At 41.6% G+C, this 25,228-nt stretch overlaps 1 protein-coding gene across 1 annotated transcript in view; it reads right to left on the bottom strand.

Annotated features, from left to right (window-relative positions):
• Window positions 1–25,228, bottom strand: part of OCA2 (OCA2 melanosomal transmembrane protein) — a 309,735-nt gene that overhangs the window by 95,599 nt on the left and 188,908 nt on the right. Inside the window, exons 19-21 of the mRNA XM_063091522.1 lie at window positions 21,307–21,366; window positions 20,570–20,674; window positions 4,994–5,087 (exon numbers count right to left, since the gene is read on the bottom strand). Coding sequence (XP_062947592.1) covers window positions 4,994–5,087; window positions 20,570–20,674; window positions 21,307–21,366 — 259 coding nt within the window. The remainder of the gene's footprint in view (window positions 1–4,993; window positions 5,088–20,569; window positions 20,675–21,306; window positions 21,367–25,228) is intronic.

The following is a 25,228-nucleotide window of genomic DNA, read 5'->3' as shown; positions in this document are numbered from 1 at the left end:
ATAGGCAAGGCTTTGTTGACTGCGCACACAATGTAGGGAGACATTCTGTAGACACACGTGCATGTGCCAGTCCTTGTGGCCTGGGTAGGTAATAGGGCCAGGTCTACCCACGCCACACACACCCCTATGGATGGATGAATATATGCGGCCAGGCCAATGAGCCTCTTCTATTCCTCCAAGCCATGGTGGTCAGTGTTTGGGGACAGGCATGGCTCAGGCCTAGCCAACTTGCTCAGTTCTGACATCTGTGCTTAAATTGTGGAGGAAGAGACTCTTTCTACCGAGGATTGGTGAGTTGTGAGATGCTGCTCTGAGGCTGCCTATAGCAAGTCAGCATGAAGAAACAGCCTTTCTGAGACTGGACAACATAGATAACAGAGCATGAAGGACCAGTGCCCCAGTGAAGAAACGACGGCACAGAGAGGCTGAGCAGAGCAGCATGCCAACGTGTCAGGGCTGGGAAGGGCAAGCCCTAAACTTGAACCCTGTGTCTGACTCAGGAAGATCAGAGACAGCAGGATTCAGCTGCCTGAGGTTTCTGAAGGGTCCGGAGCAGGCAAGGATGTGCACATCACAGCAGCATGACCCCAGACAGCCTCCTCTGGGTATCATCGAGCAGATGCTCCTATCCCATTGCCCTGCCTGCCAGCCCAGCACCTGTCCTGGGTGAGAGACCTGCCAAATGAGACTCAGAACCATGCCACGCCACCCTGCCTGGCAATCACTTCCCATGGTCTGACAATTCTCCTCCCACAGGGAAGTCAGTACTCCTCGGAGGGGCCTGTCCTGCCCAGCCCCATGAGAGAATGCCTCTTGGTGCCAGGATAGTTTCTGCCCTGCACCCCCAAATACTCCTAACTCCAGGACATAACAAGAGCTCCACTTCTGGACAAAATAGAGCTCAATGTGTGACCCCAGTTCACATTCAGCAATCTGTGTGAGCTCTAAAAATAAAATGCAGCATTTATTTTCTCTCCATTAAGGATTTATGATTGAAAATCTACCCTTCTAGAATTAAAATGGCACTTTTGCAGGCAGGAACTGCCTGGATGGGGAGCATCTCATCCTGCCTGCAGCGTGTGTGAATTCCTGATCTGCGATGAACTGTGTGCCAGAAACACTGTCCACTTCCTTTCTCAGTTGCCAAGGAGAACTGGCTAAGTAGGCTGTTTTGCTCCTGAAATAGGAAGCAATAGGAAGGAGGTTTTTCTAGAGTCTAAGGGGAGGATAACATGGGGTCCCCGGCCGCACTACAACGTGGATGTGTGAGAAAGGCGAGGGGTAAGGATGAGAGGTCACAGGGAGGGGCAGCAGCCCAGGCATTCTCCTCAGAGAAGGAGTTGTGCAGAGACATGAGCAAGGGCAGGGCTGATGTGGTCGTGGAAGCCTTCTCAGGAACACAGCATGGATGGCACTAGAGGGACTTCTGTCCCCCCAAAGTCCTCCCTGCACCAGAGTATGTCCTCAGAGCTCAACCTGCCTCCCAAGGTCCCGCCTTCTTGGTCATCCCTCTGCATGAAGACATGTGGCTTCAGAAGTCCCAGACCTGGGAGATGGGATGTTAACTCCGTAAGTCTCACTGAGCCCTGTATCCCTTAAGAATGCTTCCAGTTACTGGCAGCAGACCTGACTAACATCAGCTAACCCCGCAGGGTGTCATCTCCTCCTGTGGAAGGAGCAGCTTGGAGGCAGGAGGCTGGCCAGTCTCCTAATGTCGGGTGGGTCTCCACAGTTCTCTTGGGGCTCCTTCATGTCATAGGATGGCATTACAGCTATATCTAAGGCAGGGAGGCATGGAGGAGAGCTGGCACCAATGTGTTTTTATCAGAAGGCAAAAGCTATATCAAATAGCTCCAAACAGACTTCCTTGGTGTCTTATTGGTCAGCAAAACAGGACAAGCAAAGCAGGTATGCTGCTAAAGTGGCATGGCAGTGGGCACAGTGGGGGGCGGAAGATGGGGGGGTGCTGAGTCAGCCCCCAGCAGGTCCTGCACAAATGTGTTGGAAGTAAAGGATGTCCGTCAGTATATCAGGAAGAATGCCAGATGTGGGTTCAGAAGGCCTCAGGTGAAGTCTCAAGTTTCCTCAGCTTTGTGATTTGAGCAAATCATTGCCTATTTCTATTATATTAAAATGTTTTTGGGGCCAGCCCCATGGCTCATTTGGGAGAGTGCAGTGCTGGTAGCGCCGAGGCTGCGGGTTCAGATCCTATATAGGGATGGCCGGTGCACTCACTGGCTGAGCATGGTGCAGAAAACACCAAGCCAAGGGTTGCGATCCCCTTAATGGTCAAAAAAAAAAAAAAAAAATGTTTTTGGTTTTGAGGAAAGGAAGACGCAGAACAACAGGGAGCATTCAGCTCCCATGTGACAGGCAGCCAGAGGTGGAAGCAGGGAAAGAGGCGTCTGCTGCAGGGCTCCGTGGTGCCCTCAGGACCTGCCATCCCCACCTGTGTGCCCTGCACACTCAGCCAAACACAGAGCTGACCACACTCGGGCTGTGTCCAGAGGAAGGAGCAGGACCAGGGACGTCATTACCAGAAGCCCTTCCTCCACCTAGAAGACACCCACAAGACTCCTTGATTACCAATGGCTTTGCCTGCCCACCTCCACGTCAGTCACTGGCCAGGTGCAGGAATCTGTCTGCCTGTCCCTGACTAGCACCAGCAGGAGAAGAGATATAGGGGAGCCAGCTACATCTGTGTCAAGTGGGGATACTGCCACCTCCCGAGGCATCTCACAGGGAAGTTCTGGGGTCCACAGAAAATTAAGAATGTGAGTGCACCATTCAGATGCCAGCAGTTTGCAGCAGTTTATTAGATACTAGCAGGGTTGTGATGGCACCCAGTGTGGCAGGGGCTCCATGTGACAGGGAGGAAGAGGTCCTGGTGTTGCTACCCCAGCTCAAGCCTCCTTCCCAGTTTCCACTGTCAGAGAAGTGAATGCAGGCTGGTGTGTGCACACGAACAGCTGCTGCTATGTGGGCACGTCGGGGCTGTCCTACATGGGAAAATGACATAGGGATCTAGAGGCAGAATGACAACAGTTCTCAGGATTATTTCCCTGCCTTGTTTCTGATGAACACTGCAAACTGAGAATCTCCAGATTAATCTGTGTCAGTCAGTGCAAGCTGGATTCAATGGGCCATGCTCTCAGACCAGGAATGATTTTCCACTTGACAGAAAACATAAAAATTAACTCTATGTAGGGTGTTCCCTTTGGCAAGTTGAAAGCCACCTGTACTTTGAGATGTGAAGATGGCCTAAGGACAGCAACAGCTTCAGCACAGCCATGTGCCGCCTGGACTGTGCACAGCCTTAGGACACCCATGGTCTTTATTCCCATTGCTATCCACGCTCACATTACTTCACCCCCTCAGTCTCTCTGCCCTGGGATCTCACCTACCAGTGAGCCTTTGCACACAGACTTGCCTCTGCCTCTGCTTTCTAGACAACCCAGGCTAAGGCAAAGATTTCTTAAAGACTTAGCAGAGTTGTTCTTAGCTCTTAGTAAAAAAAGCAACCAAACAGAGTTGGGGTCATAACAGTAAAGAATTTTTTTGTTTCAAACTATCTAGCGAATCACCCCCCATTTATATATCAAACTATTTTTCTAAATCTGACTCAAAACTTCTGTTTAAAGAGTTCTTCAAAAGGCCAAGCCTGAGGGAACAGGGAGTTATAGTTTCACGGGTCTGGAGTTTCAGTTTGGGGTGATGACGAGTTCTGGTGAAGGATGGTGGTGACGACATCTGCACAACAATGTGAACGTGCCGAGCACCAACGAACTGTGCACCTCGCAGTGGCTAAGTAGGTCAAGAGGTCCCCAAAGGAATGAGTGTAGAGTTAACACTGAGCACAACTGGGCATCTGCTATGCCAGGAACAAGCACCATTAACTTTAAAAGATCCCAAAACTTAAAACCTTTATTATTCACTACAGCTGTGTCCCTGTTTCCAAACGTGCTCATGCAGTAAGCATTTAATCCTATTATAGGTTATTAGCCTATGAATGGTCTATGTTAATGTCTCTCCTTGAGAATCTCCTGCACACGCATCCTACATGTTTTGGGGAAATCAGAACTAGCCCAGGAGGCTTCTCACCCTATAAGACCCTACTCAAAACCTCCCTTCCTGGAGAACCTTCTCATACCTTTCCCTCCTATCGCTCCTTGGTGCTCCCCGAGCTCTCTGGGCATACCACTGTTAGAGGACATACCCATCTATGCTGTAACCGTAGTTTAGGTGACTATCTACCCCATTCAAGAGAGGGATGATCAATGAATGGTCCAGTACAATGTCAGGTTACAGGAGATACTCAGTAAGTGAGAATGAACAAAATCCACATAGGGGATACATTTCCAGGTGTCCCTGGATCTGTCTCTATGGCTGAGGTTGAAGACAGCTATGAATGGAGTTATTGATTTTCCTGGGGCTGGTTCTTAGAAGGGAGAAATTTTAACAGTTCTGCACTCTCATAAGAACTTGAGGTCTCAATTCCTGAATAAGTTGAATTAGCCGTCTCCAGAAATTATAGAAACTTCACAGATCACATTAATCTCCCTTCACAAACAAGGAGATAAACTAACCAGAAAGTTACCGATTTAATGGTCAGAGATCAATCAAAGAATAAAGAAGACTGGCTAAGCATGCCTGGTTGTGAGAATAAAACTTAAAATGTATCTGGTGTGTTTATCTGTGATTCTTCACAATCCTCCTGTCTTCCCAAAGGTGATAGGTTTTCTAAATGTGAGAAGAACTAACTCAGCTCCCTCCAGTACAACCTCATCCAAAGCCCCTGTGTTTGGTCACTAGAGATCAGTCTCTCCTGACACTCTCTCTAATTCACTTTTCAATTTCTCCAAAGTATAACCCTCCCACCTGCCATTGCCCAATTGCCAACTCAGGAAATGTACTTTCAGTCTGACACGCACTACCTGTCACTTCAGGCTTGACCACAGTGTGAACACACCTCGCCATGCAGGTGCCCCCTTACCTCCCAGGCAGGCACCCAGGGCCAGGGCATACATGAGCGGCAGTGCAGGAAGGCTGACCTCAGGGTCTTGGCTCAGGTTCAGGAGCACAGGAATCTGCAGAGGAAAAAGACATTGATACCACATACCAAGGAAGCTCAGAGGAGCTGCCATACTGTGACTTACAGAATCCAAAGCACTTTATCAGAAGTCAATAGGATATATGGAAGCAAACCAATGTGAATGCTGCAAAAACTTGAGTTTGAACCTGTCTGTACATCTTTAATTCCAGCCACATGACCAAATGGTCCTCTTTGTCCTCTGCTGCCTCAGCCGCTGCTGTGGATCTTAAGTGGGGTAAAGTCACATACTGTAGAGTCTAACACAGCGCCTGGGAATGTAACAATCTAACCAACACTTACAAAACCCTGCACGTTCTGTGCTACCTCCAGGCATGTACCACCTTACTTAGTCCTCAAACTTCCCTCTGGTGTGCTGTTATTCCTTCAACTGACAGACGAGAGGCACCAGAGCACAGATCCAGCAAGCAGCCAAGCCAGAACTCAAACATAGATCTCTGATTCCAAACTGCATGCTGGTGAGCCTGTGCTGAACTGTCACTCTCTACCAATCATCCTGACACTGATGACACGTGGAGCATGACAACAGGTGTCAGATTCTACAACTGGGAAGTATCATTCTCTAGTAAGTCATTCCAGCAGCTGGTGCACCTTTCCGGCAGAGATAAATGTCACACTGTTGGAATCAATAAAACATGTAGTGGCTGTGAAATTTTTATAAGTTGTGTTAAAAAAACATGTACCCTTGTGGCTTACGTTGCTAATGAAGAACAGGCAAGCACTTAGCCACTGAGCCTGCTGGAAGGCTCGGGGAGGATATAGGTCCATATTGTCACTGCCAGGCACCTCAGGGCAGCCCATGAGGAGCTAAGGAGGGACCCTGGACCCACTGCCTCAGGGCAGTTGCCGTGTGTCAATCTCTCTAAAGAGCAGGCTCCCCACGCACTGGGTACTGTGATGTCAGTACAAGGCCAGCCTCCGCCCTACAAGACCACACGTGTCACTGGTACAGAAAAACAAAGAACAACTAAGCACAGGAAGCTGGGGCCTCATCAGAGGCACTGAAGTACTGAAGGAGGAAGGAGTGCCTTCAATCCTAGTGATGGTAAAAATCCAGGAAGTGCTCCTGTGCTAGGAGGTGCATCACCCAGTGTGAGAGAAAACCTACCCCATGGTCAAAACTGCATATTTACAAGTGCCAAATTCTGTGCAGAAAGTATGCTATGAAATTGGTTTGAAATCAATCCCTCTCTGGGATTTGCAATTCAGATGAAAACCAGAACCCTAAACTCTGTCTCAATCAGGGATCTCCCTATAGCTCTTGTGGTGTGACCTCCCAGTCCCTGCCTTGGTCGAGCCCCCACCCTTCCCACAGCATGAATGGGATGGTGTCTCCCTAGCCTCTCACTCACCATTTGCCCCTTCAGTTCCATCCTCTATGCAGCCAGCAGTAACCGTCCTGTCTTTCAAATCTGACCTTGCCACTGGCTCCTTGAGCCCTCGCCTCCCATCTGAGGCAAGCCTACCTGTGCAAGGAGGCTCTCCTCTGCCTCAAATGCTCCAGTCTTCAGAGGCCTGGACCCAAATGCTCCTGACCACTGCTGCACCTCTGCCCATGGACACTTCCACTTCTGTCCTCACGTCAGCCTCCCACTCAACCCATAAGAGGTTTGGGCAAGCTCCTTTGAAAGCACCCCCAAATCCCAGACTTGGCTGCTGTTTTATGACACACTGTTCCCAGAGGCCCCTTCCATCATCGCATTTAACTCACATGTTCCTCCTCCACAGGACATGGCCGTACATGCTCACTTATGTCTTAATTCACTCAATAATTATTCATGAAGAACTACTTTGTGTCTGATACTCTAGATACAGGGGATATAGCAGTGAATACAACAGACAAAAATCCTTGCTCTATAATACAGAGATTGTATTATAGTGGACAGAAAAAAAAAATTTTAATAATGAATAAGGATGGCACAGAAAATAGCAAAGTAGGAAGCTCCAGAAATCCATCCCTCCAAGTAACTGTACTAGTTTCCTAGAGCTGCTGTAGCAAAGTACCACAAACTGGGTGACTTGAAATAACAGAAATTTATTGGCTGAAAGTTCTGAAGACTAGAAGTTAGAAAACAGGTGTGAACTTGCCCATGCTGTCTCTGATGGCTCAAGAGGAGACTCCTTCCTTGCCTCTTCTAGTTTCTGGTAGCTGCTGGCAATCCTTGGCTTACAGATGCAACATTCCAGTCACGTGGCTGACTTTTCCCTATGTCTTCCCTCTGTGCCTATCTGTGTCTATGTCCAATTTTCCCCCTTTTATAAAGACAACAGTCATATTAGATTAAGGCCCACTCTAACAACCTAATTTTAACTTAACTCTGTAAAGACCATATTTCCAAATAAGGTCACATTCTGAGGTACTTGAGGTTAGGACTCCAATATATCTTGAGGAGACACAATTCAATCCAAACCAGTAACTATTTTGGAACTCAAAAGTGTAGTTAAACACTTTCATCAGCCAGGAAAGAGATTGATAAAGAGACTTGTAAATTTTGGTGAATTTTGGCCTTTTTCATAATGGCTACCATTTACCATCTCCCTGACCTATCTCAGGAACCTGTGGGGTATAGCAGCTCACATTTCTGGTGTGACTTGCTGATACCAGAGTAGGCAATAAAGACCTTGTCCTCCAAAACTTAGGGTTGGGGGTATTGATTGCTGGCCACTGCTTTTGATCACTGAGGGGCCAGTACAGAGGCCGGCAATTGTTTGAACCCCCAAGGGATGAAGTGCCTTCCAGGGGGTTTAAAAAGACAGTACTTGTTGCTCCACCTCACCCCTCTTTGGGCAGCCAAAAATTTAAGGAAATCTTTGTCAGTCCACTAGTTGACTGCAGAGATAATAGAAGAGAAACTTCAATGACCACACACAACAAGGAGTACATATGCTGCAAAAAAAGTCTGAAAATGTCACAAATGAATGGCCCCACCCCTCAACAAGCAAGATCTAGCAATTCTGAGGAATGAAGAATTACATCTGCAATGTTACCATAACAACATAATACTCAAAATATCCAATTTTTGACAACAACAAAAAAAAATCACACAACATACAAAGAAATAGGAGAGTATGGCTCATTCACAAGAGAAAAAGAATTTGACAGAAATCATCCCTGAGAAAGCCCAGACATTAGAATTATCAGTAGAAGACAATAAATCAACTACCTTAAATATGTTCAATAGCTACAGAAAATCATGGGTAAAGAGCTAAAGGAATTCAGGAAAATGATGTATAAACAAAGTAAGATTAATAATAGACAGAAATTACAAAAAGGAATCAAACAAATTTTGGAGCTGAAAAGCCCAATAACTGAAATTAAAAACTCACTAGAGGAGTTGAATAGCAGATTTGAGCAGGCAGAAGAAAGGATCAGTGAACTTAAAGATAAGACCTCTGAAATTATCAAGTCTGAGGAACAAAAAGTGAAAAGAATAAAGAAAAATGAACAGAGGCTGAAAGACCTGTGGGACACCATCAAACATACCAACATATGCATTATAGGAATTCCATAAGGAAAAGATGAAGAGGAAGGAGCAGAAAAAATATTTAAAGATATAATGGCCAAAACATTCCCAAATTTGAGGAAAGACATGATTATACAAGCCCCCCAAATTAAATAAACTCCAAATAGGATAAGCTCAAGGATATTTATACTGATGCATTATAGTCAAATTATCAAAACTGAAAGACAGAGAGTTTTAAAAGCAGCAAGCAAAAAAGAAACTCATCATGAATAAGAGATAATCAATAAAATAACAATTGATTTCACCTCAGAAACTATGAAGGCCAGAGGCAGTGGGATAATAAATTTAAAGTCCTAAAAGGAAAACAAACAAACAAACCTGTCAACCAAGAATTCTATATCTGGTAAAATTATTCTTCAAGAATAAAAAAAAAAATTAAGACATTTCCAGATAAGCAAAATCTGAAGGAATTCATTACCAGTATACCTGCCCTATAAGAAATGTTAGAGAATATACTCCAGGCTAAAATAAAAGGACATTAGAGAGTAACTCAAAGTCATTAAAAAAATAAAATGAAAGAACATCAATAAAGGTCACTACTACATAGGTAAATATAAAAGCCAATATTATTGTATTTTTGCTATGGCTTGTAACTTCTCCTTTTCCTATATGATTTAATAGGCAAATTCAGAAAATAATAATTACAAATCTATGTTAATGAGCATATAGTGCATAAAGATGTAATTGTGACAATAACAATAAAGTTGGTATTATTCAAACCAGGTTGTTATAAATTTAAGATTTCAATTGTAATTCCCAAGGTAACCACTAAGAATATAGAAAAGCAAAAAAGAAAGGAATCACAATTGCACACTACAAAAAATCAACTAAATTTTTTAAAAGGCAGTAATGAAGAAATTGAGTAATAAAAAACATCTAAGATATGCAGAAAACAAAATCTCCTTTATCAGTAATTATATTAAATGTAAATGAACAAAAATCTCCATTAAAAACCAGAGATTGGCAGATTGGATTAAAAAGAGGATCCAGATATACATTGTTAACAAGAGACTCACTTTAGGTACAAAGAGGTTAAAAGTGAAACTATGAGGGGCCGAGCCCGTGGCGCACTCGGGAGAGTGCGGCGCTGGGAGCGTGGTGACGCTCCGCCGCGGGTTCGGATCCTATATAGGACTGGCCGGTGCACTCACTGGCTGAGTGCCGGTCACGAAAAAGACAAAAAAAAAAAAAAAAGAAAAGAAACTATGAAAAAAAGATATACCACACAACTAGTAAACAAAATAGAACCGTGGTGGATATATTATTGTCAGATAAAATAGAATTTAAATAAAAACAGGTTGCGAGAGACAAAAAAGGGCATTATACATTTATAAATAGTTCAATACACAAAGAAGATATAACAATTATAAATGTTAACACATCTGACAACAGAACCTCAAAATGCATGAAGCAAAAATTGACATAACTGGAAGAAGAAATAGACATTTATACTACAACATTTCACTTTCAATAATGGGTAGAACAACCGGACATAAGATCAACAACAAATAGAGGAGTTTAAAACACTATAAACCAATCAGACATAACAGACATAGAGAACACACTACCCAACTACAGCAAAATACACATTTTTCTCAAGTGTATGTAAAACATTCTCTAAGATAGACCACATGTCTATCAATGAATTTTTAAAAATTAAAATAATACAAACTATCTTTTTGAATCACAATATAAGGAAAGTAGAAATCAATAACAGAAGGAAAACCATAAAACTTATAAATATTAAACAACCAGTGGGTCAAAGGAAAAATCACGAGGAAATCTAGAAAATACCTTGCGATAAATGAAAACAATAATGCAATGTACCAAAATTTGTGAGATTTCGTGAAAACGGTGCTAATAGGAAAATTTATAGCTGTAAATGCATACATTATAAAAGAAGAAATATCTCAAATAAATAACCTAACAATACAGCTTAAGGAACTACAAAGAGATGAGCAAACTGAACCTAAAACTAGCAGAAGGAAGGAAATAAGAAAGATTAGAGAGGGCTCACTGGTTAGCTCAGCTGATTAGAGTGCGGTGTTATAACACCAAGATCAAAGGTTCAGATCCCCATACTGGCCAACCACAAAAAAAAAAAAAAGAAAGAAAGATTAGAGAGGAGATAAATAAAATAAAGAATAGAAAAACTAGAAAAAAATCAACAAAGCTAAACATTGGTTCTTTGAAAGGATCAACAAAGTTGCCAAACTTTTATCTAGATTGACTAAGAAAAAAGAAGATGCAAACTACTAAAATCAGAAATGAAAGTGGGTACATTATGACTGATTTTAAAGAAATAAAAAGGATTATAAGATAACACTTTAAAACAAATTCCTAGAAATATACAATTTACAAAAACTGACTCATGAAGAAACAGAATATTTCATTAGATTTATAACTAGTAAGGAGATTGAATCAATAATCAAAAACTTCTTAACAAAGAAAAGTCTAGGAGCAGATGGTGTCACTGCCTGAGGATTCTTCCTATTCAAGCAAGTGAGGTTGAAAAGATAAGGTTTAAGTGGAGAAAGATTGTCAGGGAATTCTGTCATTACACTGTTTATAAGGTTTCCTATACAGTCTTTTGGGCAATGTAGCAGATACTTAAGAAAAGCTGCCAACAAAGCAGGTACAAGCTCAGGCTCCACAGTCCCCTGAACTGGATATGAGAGAGAGGAAGGACAGAGAGGCAGGTAAATGTGAAAAGAGCTTCTCTGAATGGAAATATTTGTTAAAATATTGAAATATCTCCATGCTAATTGATGGACAGCCACTGCCCCAAGACCCCAGTGCCTCCCACTGCCTCAGCCCGGGCCCTCCTTCTGCTTAGTGAGGGATTAACACTGGCAAAGAGGGGTAAGGGAGGGGGTTTCAAGCTTCCTGCTTCAGAGTCTCCATGTCTGCCCTGACTGCACTATTGATGAAGCATCAGCATTAAATTGACTTAATGATGTTAAGTATTGTTTAATAATATCACTGCTGATAACATTACAATGAAAGGGAGGGCCCAAGATAGAGAGCCAAGGAAAACTTGAAATAGTAAATTTAATCCTCCAAAAGCCCTGGGGTGCTTTCCTATGACCTGGCCTTGCTTAAGGTGGAATGTTCATTGAAGTAGTGTCCGGCTGACTTGGAGAGATAAACTCATCTATAATCTAGGTCTTCCCATTCTGGACATCGTGAAATAAGAAAAAATTCAATGGCATGATCCTACCAGTTATAAACTAAGTATTAGAATTTTATGAATTATTTGCTGTTCTTCCCTGACCACTGGAAGAAGAGAAATATTATGAACAAATATGAATAGAGCTTCCTACCTGCTGCTCTCAGTGCATAGCTGACAATGTGAAAGTAGGAGAAACAACCCACAAACTAAAGATACACTTTGGAGAGAAAAGACCATGAAAAAGACAGGCTTTGTTTTTGTCTCTTTAAACTCACTTCCCTTGAATAATAGAATAATGCTCATACCCTGGACAAACACAATCCCAGCCCTCCACCTACTGCATGGTTAGCAGCATTCATAGTCCTCAGAAATGGCGACTGCATCTGCCAGCCCTGTGACCCTCCTGAATTTTCCACACATTTAAATCTCCATGCATGAGTGTCCTGTTGACCTGGCAAATGCCTTCAGCCAGAGTTGTGTCATCACACCTGACTGAAACTAAGCAAGAATGTAGGCAGCTCAGTAGCAGAGAAGACTTGGCACAATAAGGGGTGTCTGGTTGGAGCTGACCCCAGGAACAGTACAAGAAACTAGACCCCGTAGAGCAGAAGGTGCTCAGATGCTGGAACTCTGTAGGTCCACGTGAGCCAGGCCAGACCATAGAAATTTCAAGATGGTGAGGAGGAGAGCTTGTACTTCTCACTACGCCAGCAGAAGGTGCAGGGGACAAAACATGACTGCAAAGCTTTCAGGCATGGGCCAGACTCTTGTGCCACCCACATACTCTCCAAGTCAGACCCTGATTTCAGAGGGTGCCATGGCCAGTCAGAGGGGACCCTTTGTAGGCAAGAAACCTAAATCACTGCCAAAAGATCCATTCATATCACTGCATCTGCCAGAGGCCAGAACTAGTGGGAGATATCACTATCCATATGGATTTATTATGAGGAGTTTCCCTGCATAACTGGAGGGCTGTGCAGGATTCCCTACATCCACGGGGCAGGCTGTGTGGAAGGGAAGATGACAAGTAGCTGGAGTTCCATGGGCACAGGCTCAAGTTCATTATAGGAATCAGAAAGGAGGGTCCAGAGAAGAGAGAATCTGCAGACCTTGGCAGTGTCTCCAACACTAATGGACTCAAAGCCTCCATTCTTCTTCTTTTTTTTTTCCCATTTTAAAAATCAATAATAATTCCTTAATATAACCAAACACTAAACATGTTTAAATTTCTACAATTCTCTCCCCCTCCCTCTTTCACACAATCAATTTGTTTACATCAGGATCCAAACAAGTTCTGCTTGTTGCATTGGTTGCTATGTCAGCTGTCTCAAGTTTCTTTTAATCTATAGGTTCCCCCTTGATCTAATTTTTTCTCCTTTACCCTATAAAGTTTCCCAAGGTCTGGATTTGCTGGCTCCATCCCAGTAGTGTCATTTAACATATTCCACCTCCCCCTGCATTTCCTGATGACTGGTTGCTGGATGCTGAGGCTTGGTCTCACTCAGGTTAGATTTGGCTTCAGAGGTATATATTCTTACTGCAGGAGGCCCATTGTGTCTGACTCTCTCTCTGTGATGTTAGCAGACATTGATGATCATTTGCTAGATCCATTATTTCAATAGAGGGCTACAAAACACCATATTCTAATTATTTTATTCCCTCTTTATTTACTAGCTGGCATACTTCAATAGACAGAAATGCTCCCTCCTCAGCTATTCATGGTTACCCTGAGGAACAATTCATGTAGGAAAAAAGGATAAATGCTTGACTCTTCCCTTTTACTTACTAGATTTAGAAAAATGAATTGTTTCCATATCATCTTCCAAAAAGACTGAGAGTTTGTTTGCTTTTGTTTCATTATCATTACGGTTTTTTGTGGTGGTAAGATTTAGTTTCTTTCGCTTTCTCATTTTTATTCTACCAATGGGTTTTGTTCTTTCTTGTGTATTTGTGGTAGTGATTATCATTTTTTGGATTCCATATGCAGGCCTCCCTTGAGGATTTCTTGCAGGGCTGGATTCTGTGTTGGCGGACTCCCACAGTTTTTGTTTGTCTGGGAAATACACTATTTCTCCCTCATTTCTGAAAGGTAGTTTTGCTGGGTATAGTATTCTTGGCTGCAAGTTTTTTTGTTTTAGTATGTTGAATATATCATTCCACTTTCTTCTGGCCCATAGAGCTTCTTTTGAGAAGTTTGCTGTTAGTCTGATAGAGACTCCCTTACAGGTTACTTGGCAGTTTTCTCTCACTTCTTTTAAGATTCTTGGTCTGTGAGTTTTGCCAATTTGCCTGTAATGTGTCTTGGAGAGGATTCTGGGGGGGTTGAATCTGCTTGGAGAGCTTTAAGCCCCCTGGATCAGAAGGTCCATGTTTCTTTCTATCCCTGGGAACTTTTCCATTATTACTTCATTGGACAGGTTTTTCATGCATTTTCATTTTTCTTCCCTTCTGGAACAACCACTGATTCGAATGTTTGTACACTTAAGGCTGTCTGCCAGCTCTCTCAGATTTTCTTCTTTTTCGAAAATTCTTTCTTCTTTCTTTCTTGTTTTTTTTTTTTTTTTGTCTGCCTGGGTTATTTCAAAAAGACTGTCCTCGAGATCAGAAAATCTTTCTTCTGCTTGGTCTAGTATGCTTCTTAAGCTATTAGTTGTGTTTTTTTATTTAATTGAGTGAATCTTTCAGTTCCATGAGTTCTGCCACATTCTTTTTGAAGATATTAATCTCTTTGTAAATTTCCTCCTTCACATCCTGGATTTTTTTTTTTGTTTCACTATGTTCTCTAACTATGTCTTCTTGTATCTCAGTGAGTTTCCTTAAGATTGCTGCTCAGAATTCCTTTTCAGTCATTTCAAGGGTTTCCTGCTCTGTAGGGTGTGGTATTTGAGAATTGCTGTATTCTTTTGGTGAGGTCATATTTTCTTGGGTTTTTGTATTTCTAGTATCTCTATGTTAACGTCTGGTCATCTGGTAAGAGCAGTTGCTTCTTTTATTACTCCATAGTGGGTTTTGAGGAGAGAGATGTCCTCTTCTTTTTCTGGTCTCTGCTGGTGACTCTCCTTTTGTCAGTGCAGTTGAGTGTCTGGTGGGCCACCTGCATGGTGGCTGTGGTCACTGCTGTGTGTCAAGCTGCTTTTTCATCAGCCATGGCTCTAGTGGGCCACCCACACAGAAGTGGTATTTCCAGCATGTTCCTTGCCTGCTTCCAGACATGCTTCTTGCCTGCTTCCACACAGAGGGGGCTGCCCTCAACTCCTGCCTAGCACTCTGGGCATGCTGCTTGCCTCTCAAAGCCTCCATTCTATTTCCAACCTTTCTGAGTGACCATGATGAGTCAGTAATCCCAGAAATTCCCAGGGCTGCACATAAGCAGATGTATCCAGATGCATGTGAAGACCTCCAGGCCAGCAGTGACCATCATACCCAGTGGCTGCCATTGTAAGGCAGATCTGAAGAAGGAAACATCTTCCACTGGGGGAATGTAAAGGGCTGTATTTTAGGGAGACTGACTTCCAGTACAAGACAGGAGAGAGTTGAGAGGGACAGCTGTTATCAGTGTGAAAGAACCACACAGGCAAAAGCACAGGAGACTCTCAGAAATCCACTGAAGATGAGGGTATATCTTGGGTGGCTTGGCAGGAGGGATGTGCAGAGAAGTTTCTGCAACTCTGAGGGACACAACCAAGCACTGTGTCCAATTGGGGTGTCCAATCCCCTCAGTAACAGAGAGTAGCTGGAAGACAGTAGGCTGGGGGTGATGTGAATGAAGAGTTACTTTAAAAAAAATTAATCTATTCCACTTAATCTACTTTTTAATTCATTTGCAAACACTTGCTAACTATCTTCTTTGTGCAAGGCACAATGCTAGTGAATGAAGATACAAACACAAATAGACAGAATTCTCAGACAGTGGCAGATGTATCTTGACAATCAGTTTGATGAATAACTTGGCAGAATACGTGCACAGCGCTATGGAAGCCCCAGAGGGAAAGCAAAGCTCTTCACAGGAAAATACAGACACACTGAGGAGGAGGCATTTAAGTAGGTATAGAAGGAGACTTTGCAGGCTCTCCTATGTTTGGGGAACTCTATTCCAGCTCCCAAGGCAAAAGCCAGAAATTCACTTTCCTTGCCTCCTTTGCAGCTAGAACAGGAATGGGACATGGGATCCTCTAATTAGGCACACCTGCTGAACAGGCTGGTTTAGAGAACTTGGTGGAGGAGTGTGAAAAGGCATACTCAGGGAAGGGTGACAGGTCCTACACTCAGCGGCCTGCATGATGGGAATGAGCCTGAGCACTCATGCCAAGTGTGAAGGTTAATTCTAGATGTCAACTTGGTTAGATGAAGGAATGCTAAGAAACCTGGTAAAGCAATTTCAGGTGTGTCCATGAGGGTGTTTCCAGCAGAGATTAGTATGAGAGTCTGAGTGGCCCGGGTGTGAAAGACCCACCCTCAGTGTGGGTGGGAAACATCCAATCTGCTGGGGGTATGGAGAGAACAAAAGACAGAGGAAAGAGGTGAAGCTCTCTCTCAATCCACTGGAGCTGCGATACACTCTTCTCTCCTGTCCGTGGACGTCAGAGCTTGAGACTCTTCAGCTTTTGGACTCCAGAACTTACATCAAGGACACCAACAGCTTTCCTGGTTTTGAGGCCTTTGGACTTGGACTGAGCCACGCTACTGGCATCCGGTTTATAGACAGCTTATCATGAGACTTTTCTTCATAGCCACGTGAGATAATTCCCCTAATAAATGCCTCTCATATAATTATAACATATCCTATTGATTCTGTCTCTCTGGAGAACCCTGACTAATACACCAAGCCACAGAAACTATGGCTTCATGGGGCAGCCCCATCACACTCCCATTATGTCCTTGAGAAATTCTCAGAAATTCCTGGAACTGTGTACTATTCCTAGATAAATTCCTTGCCTTCATTAACTATAATGGGTTCTGTTGATTGCAACTGTTGATTGAAATGCTAATACCACTATGTGTATTACACTAGGAATAAAATCAGTACTTTCCAAACTAGTTGGGGGTGGGGAGAGAAGGAAGGATGCTATTTATCAAGAGAAGTCAGAAAATAAAAGAGAGGAAAAAAATAGAATCAATAAAGAATAAGCATTATACATGGAAAGCCAAAATAAAATGGTGGTAATAAATCAAGTCCATCAGTCATTGCAATAAATGTAAACATGTTAAAACTGTTTTCTTAAAAGACAAAGATTATCTGCTTAGAATTTTAAATATCCATTTGCATGCTGCTTTTCAAAATGTAACAAATAAAGGATTTTTTTTTTAAATGTTAAAAACTAAAAATAAAATATTGGAGAAAGATGAGCCAGACAGAGTCTCAGAGCAGAGATGCAGAGAGACCTTAACAATGTAAAAGAAACTAGCCCCCAGAAAGTTACACAGATAATAAAACTTCAATGCCTAAAACAGTCATGAAAAATGCAAAAATGTGCTGATGTACAAGGAGAATTAGATCAATTCATAAAGTGATCTGCTCTATCAGAACAGATTGATTAGAAAAGCAACAAGTGATCTATGGAAGATCTAACAACATGCTTGAATGCACAGATATGTATGGAATTCTCCTTGCATACACCTGAGGGAATTTGAACATTTTATCTTCTTTGCCTCAAAGTTTCTTATTTGTTTTATTTTTAAGAAATAAAACAGTATAGATAAATTTGAAGTTCTCTGGTCCTCACCTCAGCCCCCAGGATTGTTTCCACCCTTCCCTCTACTGAATTTGGGTGATATCCACTTTTTCAGTGGCACACTGTGGAAAGGGCTAAGGGAAGGAACTTGGTTTATGTGTATCAGCATAGGTGGAAACCAAATATTGAGTGATCAAAGCAGCAACAATATGCATAAATTGACCTGCAGCTTTTTAAAGCACGTTGCTGGAGCAAAACCAGCCACATGCTTAGTCAAAGATTTTTGGGGGGTGGGGTTCTAAGTATGAAATCCTATAGACCTTATCCTCTGACCACACACAATTGATATCAAGATCTCTAAGAGATGTCTGCTCCCCTATGTTGATTACAGCGTTATTCAGAATAGCAAAGATACGAAATTGACCTGTCTACTGACAGATGTGTAAATAAAGAAAATGTGGAATATATACAATAGAATATTACTCAGCCTTAAAATGAAAAAAAAAACCCTGCTATTTGTAACAACACAGATGAACCTAGATGAGATTATGCTAGGTGAAATAGGCCAGTCACAGAAGGACAAATACTGCATGATTGCCCTTATGTGAGGAATCTATAATAAACTCATAGAAGCAGAGAGTAGAACAGTGGGTGGCAGGGACTGGGGGAAGGTGGGAGTGGGGAGATGCTGATCAACAAATACAGAGTTTCAGTTATGCAAAATGAATAAGTTCTAGAGATTTGCTGTACAATATAGTTCTTATAGTTAACAATACAGTTTTGTGCACTTTAAAGTGTCAAGAGGATAGATCTCATACCACAAAACACACACACACGCAAACACAAGAAAATATTCAGAGGTGATGGAAATGTTTAGTACCTTGATTGTGGTGATGGTATCACAGGAATATGCATATGCCCAAATTCATGAAAATGTGTACATTAAATATGTGCAGTTTTTCATATATATAAATTATATCTCAATAAAGCCAAAAATAAAAAGTGGTGCAAAGACACTCAAAAGAAAGGAGGGAAGAAGGAAGTGAGGGAAAGTGACAGAGACCTCGATGCCCACCCACTTCCCAGACTCCTTCACTTGGGCAGGGCCATGTGTCTGCTTCCGGCCCAATGACTGTGATAGGTCACTTCAGTGCCACTTCCAGATTAAGGTGGCACACCCAAGTGGCTCTATATGTCTCTCCTCTGATGCAGCCACATGGACACCTCCTTCTCATGTGACACAGTTACTCCATGGAGATTTATGAGCTCTAAAGATCTGCAAGTCACCTTATGCATATTGCTGTTGCTTCGATCACTGGAATTTGTTTTCTGTCCACATTGACACATGAACCAAGATCCTTCCCACAGCACCTTCCATAGTGTGCCATTGAATAAGTGGATATGACCTAAATTCATAAGAGTATTTCCCTCAGGAGATGGAAGGCTGAAAACAATCCTGGGGTTTGAGTGAAGAAACAGAGAACTTTATATTTATCTATAGTGTTTTATTTCTTAAAAATAAAACAAACAAGAAACCCTGAGGTGGAGGATAAAATGTTCAAATTTCCTCATTTTGGGTGTACATTTGGGTATTTGTTTACTATCCTCACTGATTCCCCTGATTTACTTTTTAAAGTTAAATTTTAAGTAGCCATTAGAATTTGGAGGATAAAACTGTGAAAACTGTCCTACTTTTAGAAATAGTAACTTCCTAAATAATAAATTTAGATTGGAGCAACCTAAATTTCTAACACTAGGGCTCCTCCAATTCAGTTGCAGAAAAGACATGGGTCCTGAAACTTTGAAGCCTCCACAGAGGCAGGACTTTTCAGCTACGAGGGCCAGGTGGACCATACCATGTGGCCACACCAGGTTCGGATGCACTGAAACTGTTTCATCTGAGAATGGAATAAGTGCACAAGGTGTTTGCGTTGTCTCAGGAGCCGCAGACCCGTGTAAGGGCAGCTCTGCCAGAAGGCATTAGCCTGCCTGGGGTGCAGGGAGAAGTAGTGCCTGCTGAGCCGAAACTGAGACACTTAAGAACAGCCTCATGACCTCTCTGTCTCAGGACTTCAGAAAGAAATAACAACAGCCATAGAGTTAGTTTAGAATTGCCAAACTCAGATCCTGGAAGAAGAGCAATAGCCAGGCAACGAGACAGTCAACCTGGGCAGAAACTGTGAATTCCAGGCTGTGAGTGATGCAGATTCCCAGGTGGGAATCTAAGAAATCCAAGGTTCTGTGTATGAGAAGTGCCGCTGCTGAGCCTGGCCCATGCTCTTCCCACAGCCAGTTTGCTGCTCCAGTCATTGGGGTCCCATTATTCCAAACACGCTAGAGGGTGCTGGAATATTTTGGGAGCCCGCTCACATGAACTGTTATGTAGGGACAAAGGGAGCTCTCAAGATCACAACAACCACAGAGAGAACTCCCCATCTAGTGACCTGCCATGAGGAGTGTTCACTGCACTCCTGTTCCCGTGCCCAGCACACCTGGGACCTCAGGTGTTTTGACAGGACCCAGCTTTTTGTATGCAGGCCCCTGTTCCCACCTTTACTTTGTCACACCAGGGTTCACAGTTCCTGCCGTAAGGAAACCAATGATGGCAGAAAACACACCAGGAACAGGGCTCATCACCCCTATACAAAGCCTGTGATGTATACTTCCAGTCTTGGCTGGGCTTCAGGACCACACAGAGAAGAAAAGATCCTGCCCAGGCCAAGCACCAGAAGCGTAATAGGCTAGTTAGATTAGCTTCTGCATTCGTAGGGAATAAAGATGAAAGCCTCTGTCTTTGGTGTCTCAAAATTATCTTTAAAAAAAAAATGAAGAAACAGTCTTTTCCAGGAGGGGTGTCAGCTCTCAGTCAGACTTTATCCCAAACCAACATCACCCTGGACGTGTCATCCACTCCAGCTGCAGACCCTTGGTTCCTGGCCTGTGATATGGGCTCCTAGTGCTCCCTGCCCCACTGCCTTAAGCTCTGCCCACATTCTGTCCTCTAAACCTGCTGCCTTAGGAAGGACAGGTGAGCCCCAGATTGCATCCAGGCTGAAGTGGAGCCCTCAACACACAGAAACGTGTGACTCACCATTGTGGTGGTGAATGGGATGTTGTCGATCAAGGACGACGCCAAGGCTGAGACCCACAGCACAAGAGTGATGGCGGCTGCGAGGCGCTGTTCCTTTGGGACCATCTGGAAGGAGCAGATGACAGCAGTGCTGTTTATCAACAGCTGGCTTGTTAAATCACACACACCTAGGATCTGATCCAATGACATGTGAGACTTGGAAGGGACTGGAGGGTTGCTAGTCTTTCCTCTTACACATGACAGACAAGACCAAGGCAGACACAGATGTGAACACCAAGGCCACAGCTATACCCGAGACATTGGTAGGTTTCCACCAGTAACTGAGGGTAGCAATTTTCAACCACAACCAAGCCAACTAGCTCCATGGGGAGGGAGGCAGAGCATTCCCATTCCTTATCCATGTCTGATGGCTGCACGTCCTGGTCATACCAACCTGCTGGCCCAGCAGAGCACTGGGAATGGGACATCTGCAGCATTCATTTACTGAGACTCAAGTTGACTGCTCTCCTTCCCAGACAGGTTAAAACTAAAGGCTAAATGCAAAATAGCATGCATCTGTAGCCATACATTCTTTGAAAATAATCTCCCTTCATCTCTAGGCTGCACAGAATAAAACAGGTTCCCTGCCATACTTTTTTCCATAATTAATGTGACCTATTCTTACCAGATTTTTTTTTTCTTTCTACAAAATCAAAGAACAGTGGCTGGAGCACATTCTATTACAGCATTTAATGTACCTTAATTAGCAAAGCAGTCTGTTCTCCAACATATTCTATTAAGTGGAGATGTGCCAATGCCTGGAAGAAATAGATGTATATGGTGAGAATCAACTTAAAATGGAGAATATAGGCAAGACTTTTTGAAAAACCACGTCTTCAAAATGGAAAGAAGTAAACATTATAAGGTAGGCCCGGACTCGCTTCTTGTAAAAGATCAGACCCAAGTACCACAGGCTATTAATAATTTACTATCTTATATGCACAATGAACATTCACAGAAAAAAGTACAATTGCAGAGGCAGGAATTCCTCTTTGATTTGTGTTAATGTCCATGTTAAATTTAAATTCCATGGAAGACAATCTCTTTAGTTTAAGATCTATGTATAAGGGTACTGTTTAATTGCACATAATGAAATGCCACTCCATGTAGAAGGTTTTTCAAGTAAGATGCATTTCCAATTTCCTTATGAAATTAAACAACACAGTTAGGGTTTTAAAAGAATAAAAAGAAAATGCACGGTTTATATAACCTTCAAAAAAAAAAGGAAAGGTTATTTAACTGAAACATGTAACTATTTTCACAGTACTAGACAGATGCAGAAAATTGTATCCAGGGAAAAGGAAGAAAGATTAGAGGAAAGAAGATGGAAGTGCTGGAGCTGTTCTGCTCAGGTGCCACCATGGTGCCAGCACAGGAAGGGATTCTCTGAGACCCATGATGGGGAGGGAACCAGATGTGGGGGCAACTTAGCTGCCCAGGACTTCCCAAGTGTGTGGCCTTTACACTGTGATTTGATCATTCTAAATGACTATAAATATTGAAAACATGAGCTTGACCACGTTCAAATACAATGTTCAATCAAGTTTGCTTTTATATCAACTAAATCATAAAGATAATCTATTTAGAGCAGGGTTTCTCATCCTCAGCACCATTGACATCTGGAGCCCAATCATTCTTCATTGTGGGAGCTGGCCTGAGCATTATAAGACATTGAGCAGCATCCCTGCCCTCCACCCACTAGATGCCAGGAGCATTTCCTCCCTACCAGTGTGACAATCAAAAATGTCTCCAGGCAGGGCCAGAGTCCCCTGGGGGGTAAAATCACCCTGCATTAACAACCACTAACTTATCCTTTATTAAACTAAACAAAATTTTAAATTTGAAAAAAAAAACAAATGTAGCCACAACTTTTATTTTGTCATATACCTCTAATTCAAAGAAAAATCAGAGGTCTAAACCAGATTAAAAATTTTTGGCCAAATACCAAATAGAAATGGTTCTATGTGTACATGCCCCCCACCCCTCCCCCACATCTTGATGTGTGCCTGTGGACAACTATATATTTATATATCTAATGTGTAATTATCCCAAATATTGTAGTCTATAGAGTGCAGTAAAATAAAGTAAAATTTTCAGAATACTTGAACACTCCTCTCAAAATCACTCATCTTTGATTTTTTTAAAAAGACAAAATATGAGGAAAATACAAATATCTTGAACTCTTTTATGAAATAGCAAATGAAATAACTATCTAGCACTTCCCACTATTAAGCATAAAGTAAATATACTATATTTTACACTTCACAAACTAAAGTTTATGTATAGTTGAAGATTATACACAGCTCTTGTCTCCTCCATCAATTTATACAGTGAAAAGATGACCGTGTAATATAAATCACAACATGAAATATCATTATTCATCTGTCACAGAAATGCTGACTCAGCAATGATCTGCCATCCTGGCGCCACTGTATTTCAATATAGTTAATCATTATTACCACTTCTTTCAAAATGATGGACTAGGAAGTCTAAGGGTCCATTCTGCAGCCAAACAAATGCACCTTGAAAGAAACACATTTTTAGTGCACTGAATTACTTGATTAGCAAGACAATGTAAGGTTCTCCAAGGAATCTCTCTTCATGAAAATGTCTCCTGCAGCTGGCTGGAACCTGCAAGACCTGGGTGGCAAGGAGGAACAGAATTGCCTTGAAGCATAAGGCTGATCAAGCAGAGGAGATATGAGCCACAGTGAGGCTGTAGAGTGAAAAAAGGATTCTTACATTGAGCTGAGATCCTTGAAAGACTAAAATTATCCCCTGACATCTAGCAGAAGAAGACACAAGCAGTTTCTGAAAAAAAGTATCCCAAATGTAGGCCCTCAGGAGTCTCAAAGATTAAGATCAAGTAATAAGATTATAGTCTAGAATCATCAAGGACACAAAAAGATAAAAAAACATGAATGAGAGCAGAAACAACCAAAACAGATTTAGATAGACACCCAAACTGAGAATTCATAGTTACAGAACACATTTTTAAAAATTTGTTTAAAGAAACTAATGGTTGATAAGTGTAAAGTACCAATTAATATTATTGGCCCTTGATGAGTTAAGGATGAAGGCTGTCATCTCTAGATGACACTAAGACACTACAAATACTGAAAAGGTATTCTATTTAAAATAGGATTTTAAATAATTCTCAACCAAATCAAACAGGTAAGAAAAGAGATTGAAAATAAAAATATAAAAGTAGGACTAATAAAAAGATGGCACATTTAAACCCAAGTGTATTAGTAATGTCATTAAATGTAAATAGAATAAATGCTTTACTTAAATGTTGAAGATTGTCAAACTGGTTTAAAATATAAAACCCAAGCACATACACTCTGCCAAATACAGCTGAAACACAAAGGTATGGAAAATTTGAAAGTTAAAAGATAGAAAAATATATAGCAAGCAAATTTTAATAAATAAAGGCTTTGTAACTCTTTTTGTTCATCATAAAGTTAACAGTTCTAAAATTAATATGGACCAATAACACAACCTCAAAAAATATAAAGCACAAATAAACAGAACTACAAGGACAAATACACAAATCCACAATTATTTTTAGGAAATTGGCCAATGAAGTAAAAATAAGTCAAGAAATCACAATGGAAATTTAAAATAATTTAGAATTAATAAAAATGCAAATACAATCAAAATGCATAAATACTTGAGGCATGCACCTAAAGCTATGCTGAAGTGAAATTTATAGTCTCAAATATACATACTAGAAAATACAAAACTTTCATGTTTCATTCTAAGAATCCATTTTCAGAAGTTGAAAACAGATTATGATTGAACCCCAAAATGTAAAGAGAAGAAAATAAAAATTGTAAGAGCAGAATATAATAAAATAGAAAACAAATAAACAATTGACAGTTTTTTAAGACTAACAAAACATGTATAACCATGGGAGTGTGGTAAGTAGCAAAGGAGTAAGGTGGTGGAGAGACAGAGAGACACCAATATCAGCAACGAAAAAAGATACTACAATAAATAGATAAAGGAGGGAAAATACAAAATAAAGAAAACACAAAAAAGCAAAATAAATTCTAGCATTCTTTTCGTTTTTATACACTATCGAGTTGATTCAGTACCATTTTTTGAGAAAATGTTTCTTTCCCAATGAAATGCTCTGACACTTTTATTTAAAAATCAGTTGATCACATATAAATGTCCTATCTTTTTCTGGGCTCTCTATTCTGTGCCATTGATCCATGTCTATCTTTTGCCAATACCACACTGTTGTCATTACTGTAGCTTCATAGCAAGTCATAAAATCAGGTAAGTGCCCCAATGCTGTTGTTCCATATAAAAATTGCTTTGATTATGCTAGGTATTTCAGATTTCTAAATAAATTATGTAATTAAATTGTCACTTTCTGCAGAAAAGTCGGCTTCTATTTTGATTGAAATTGCATTTGAATCTACAAGTCAATATGGGAGGAATTCCCAGCTAAATAATACTGAGTCTTCTGATCTACACACATGGTTATATCTTCTCCACTTATTTAGATCTTTTCAAAAAATTTCTTTCAGAACTCTGTTTCCATTTTTGTTTGTTTGTTTATTGGTATTGAGGTCTTGATCATACTTTGTTAGACTTATTCCTAGGTTT

This window comes from Cynocephalus volans, chromosome 3 (assembly GCF_027409185.1).
Source record: "Cynocephalus volans isolate mCynVol1 chromosome 3, mCynVol1.pri, whole genome shotgun sequence".
NCBI classification, from domain to species: Eukaryota; Metazoa; Chordata; class Mammalia; order Dermoptera; family Cynocephalidae; genus Cynocephalus; species Cynocephalus volans.
The sequence above is the reverse complement of the archived record's forward strand: the minus strand, read 5'-3'. Positions and strand labels throughout refer to the sequence as shown.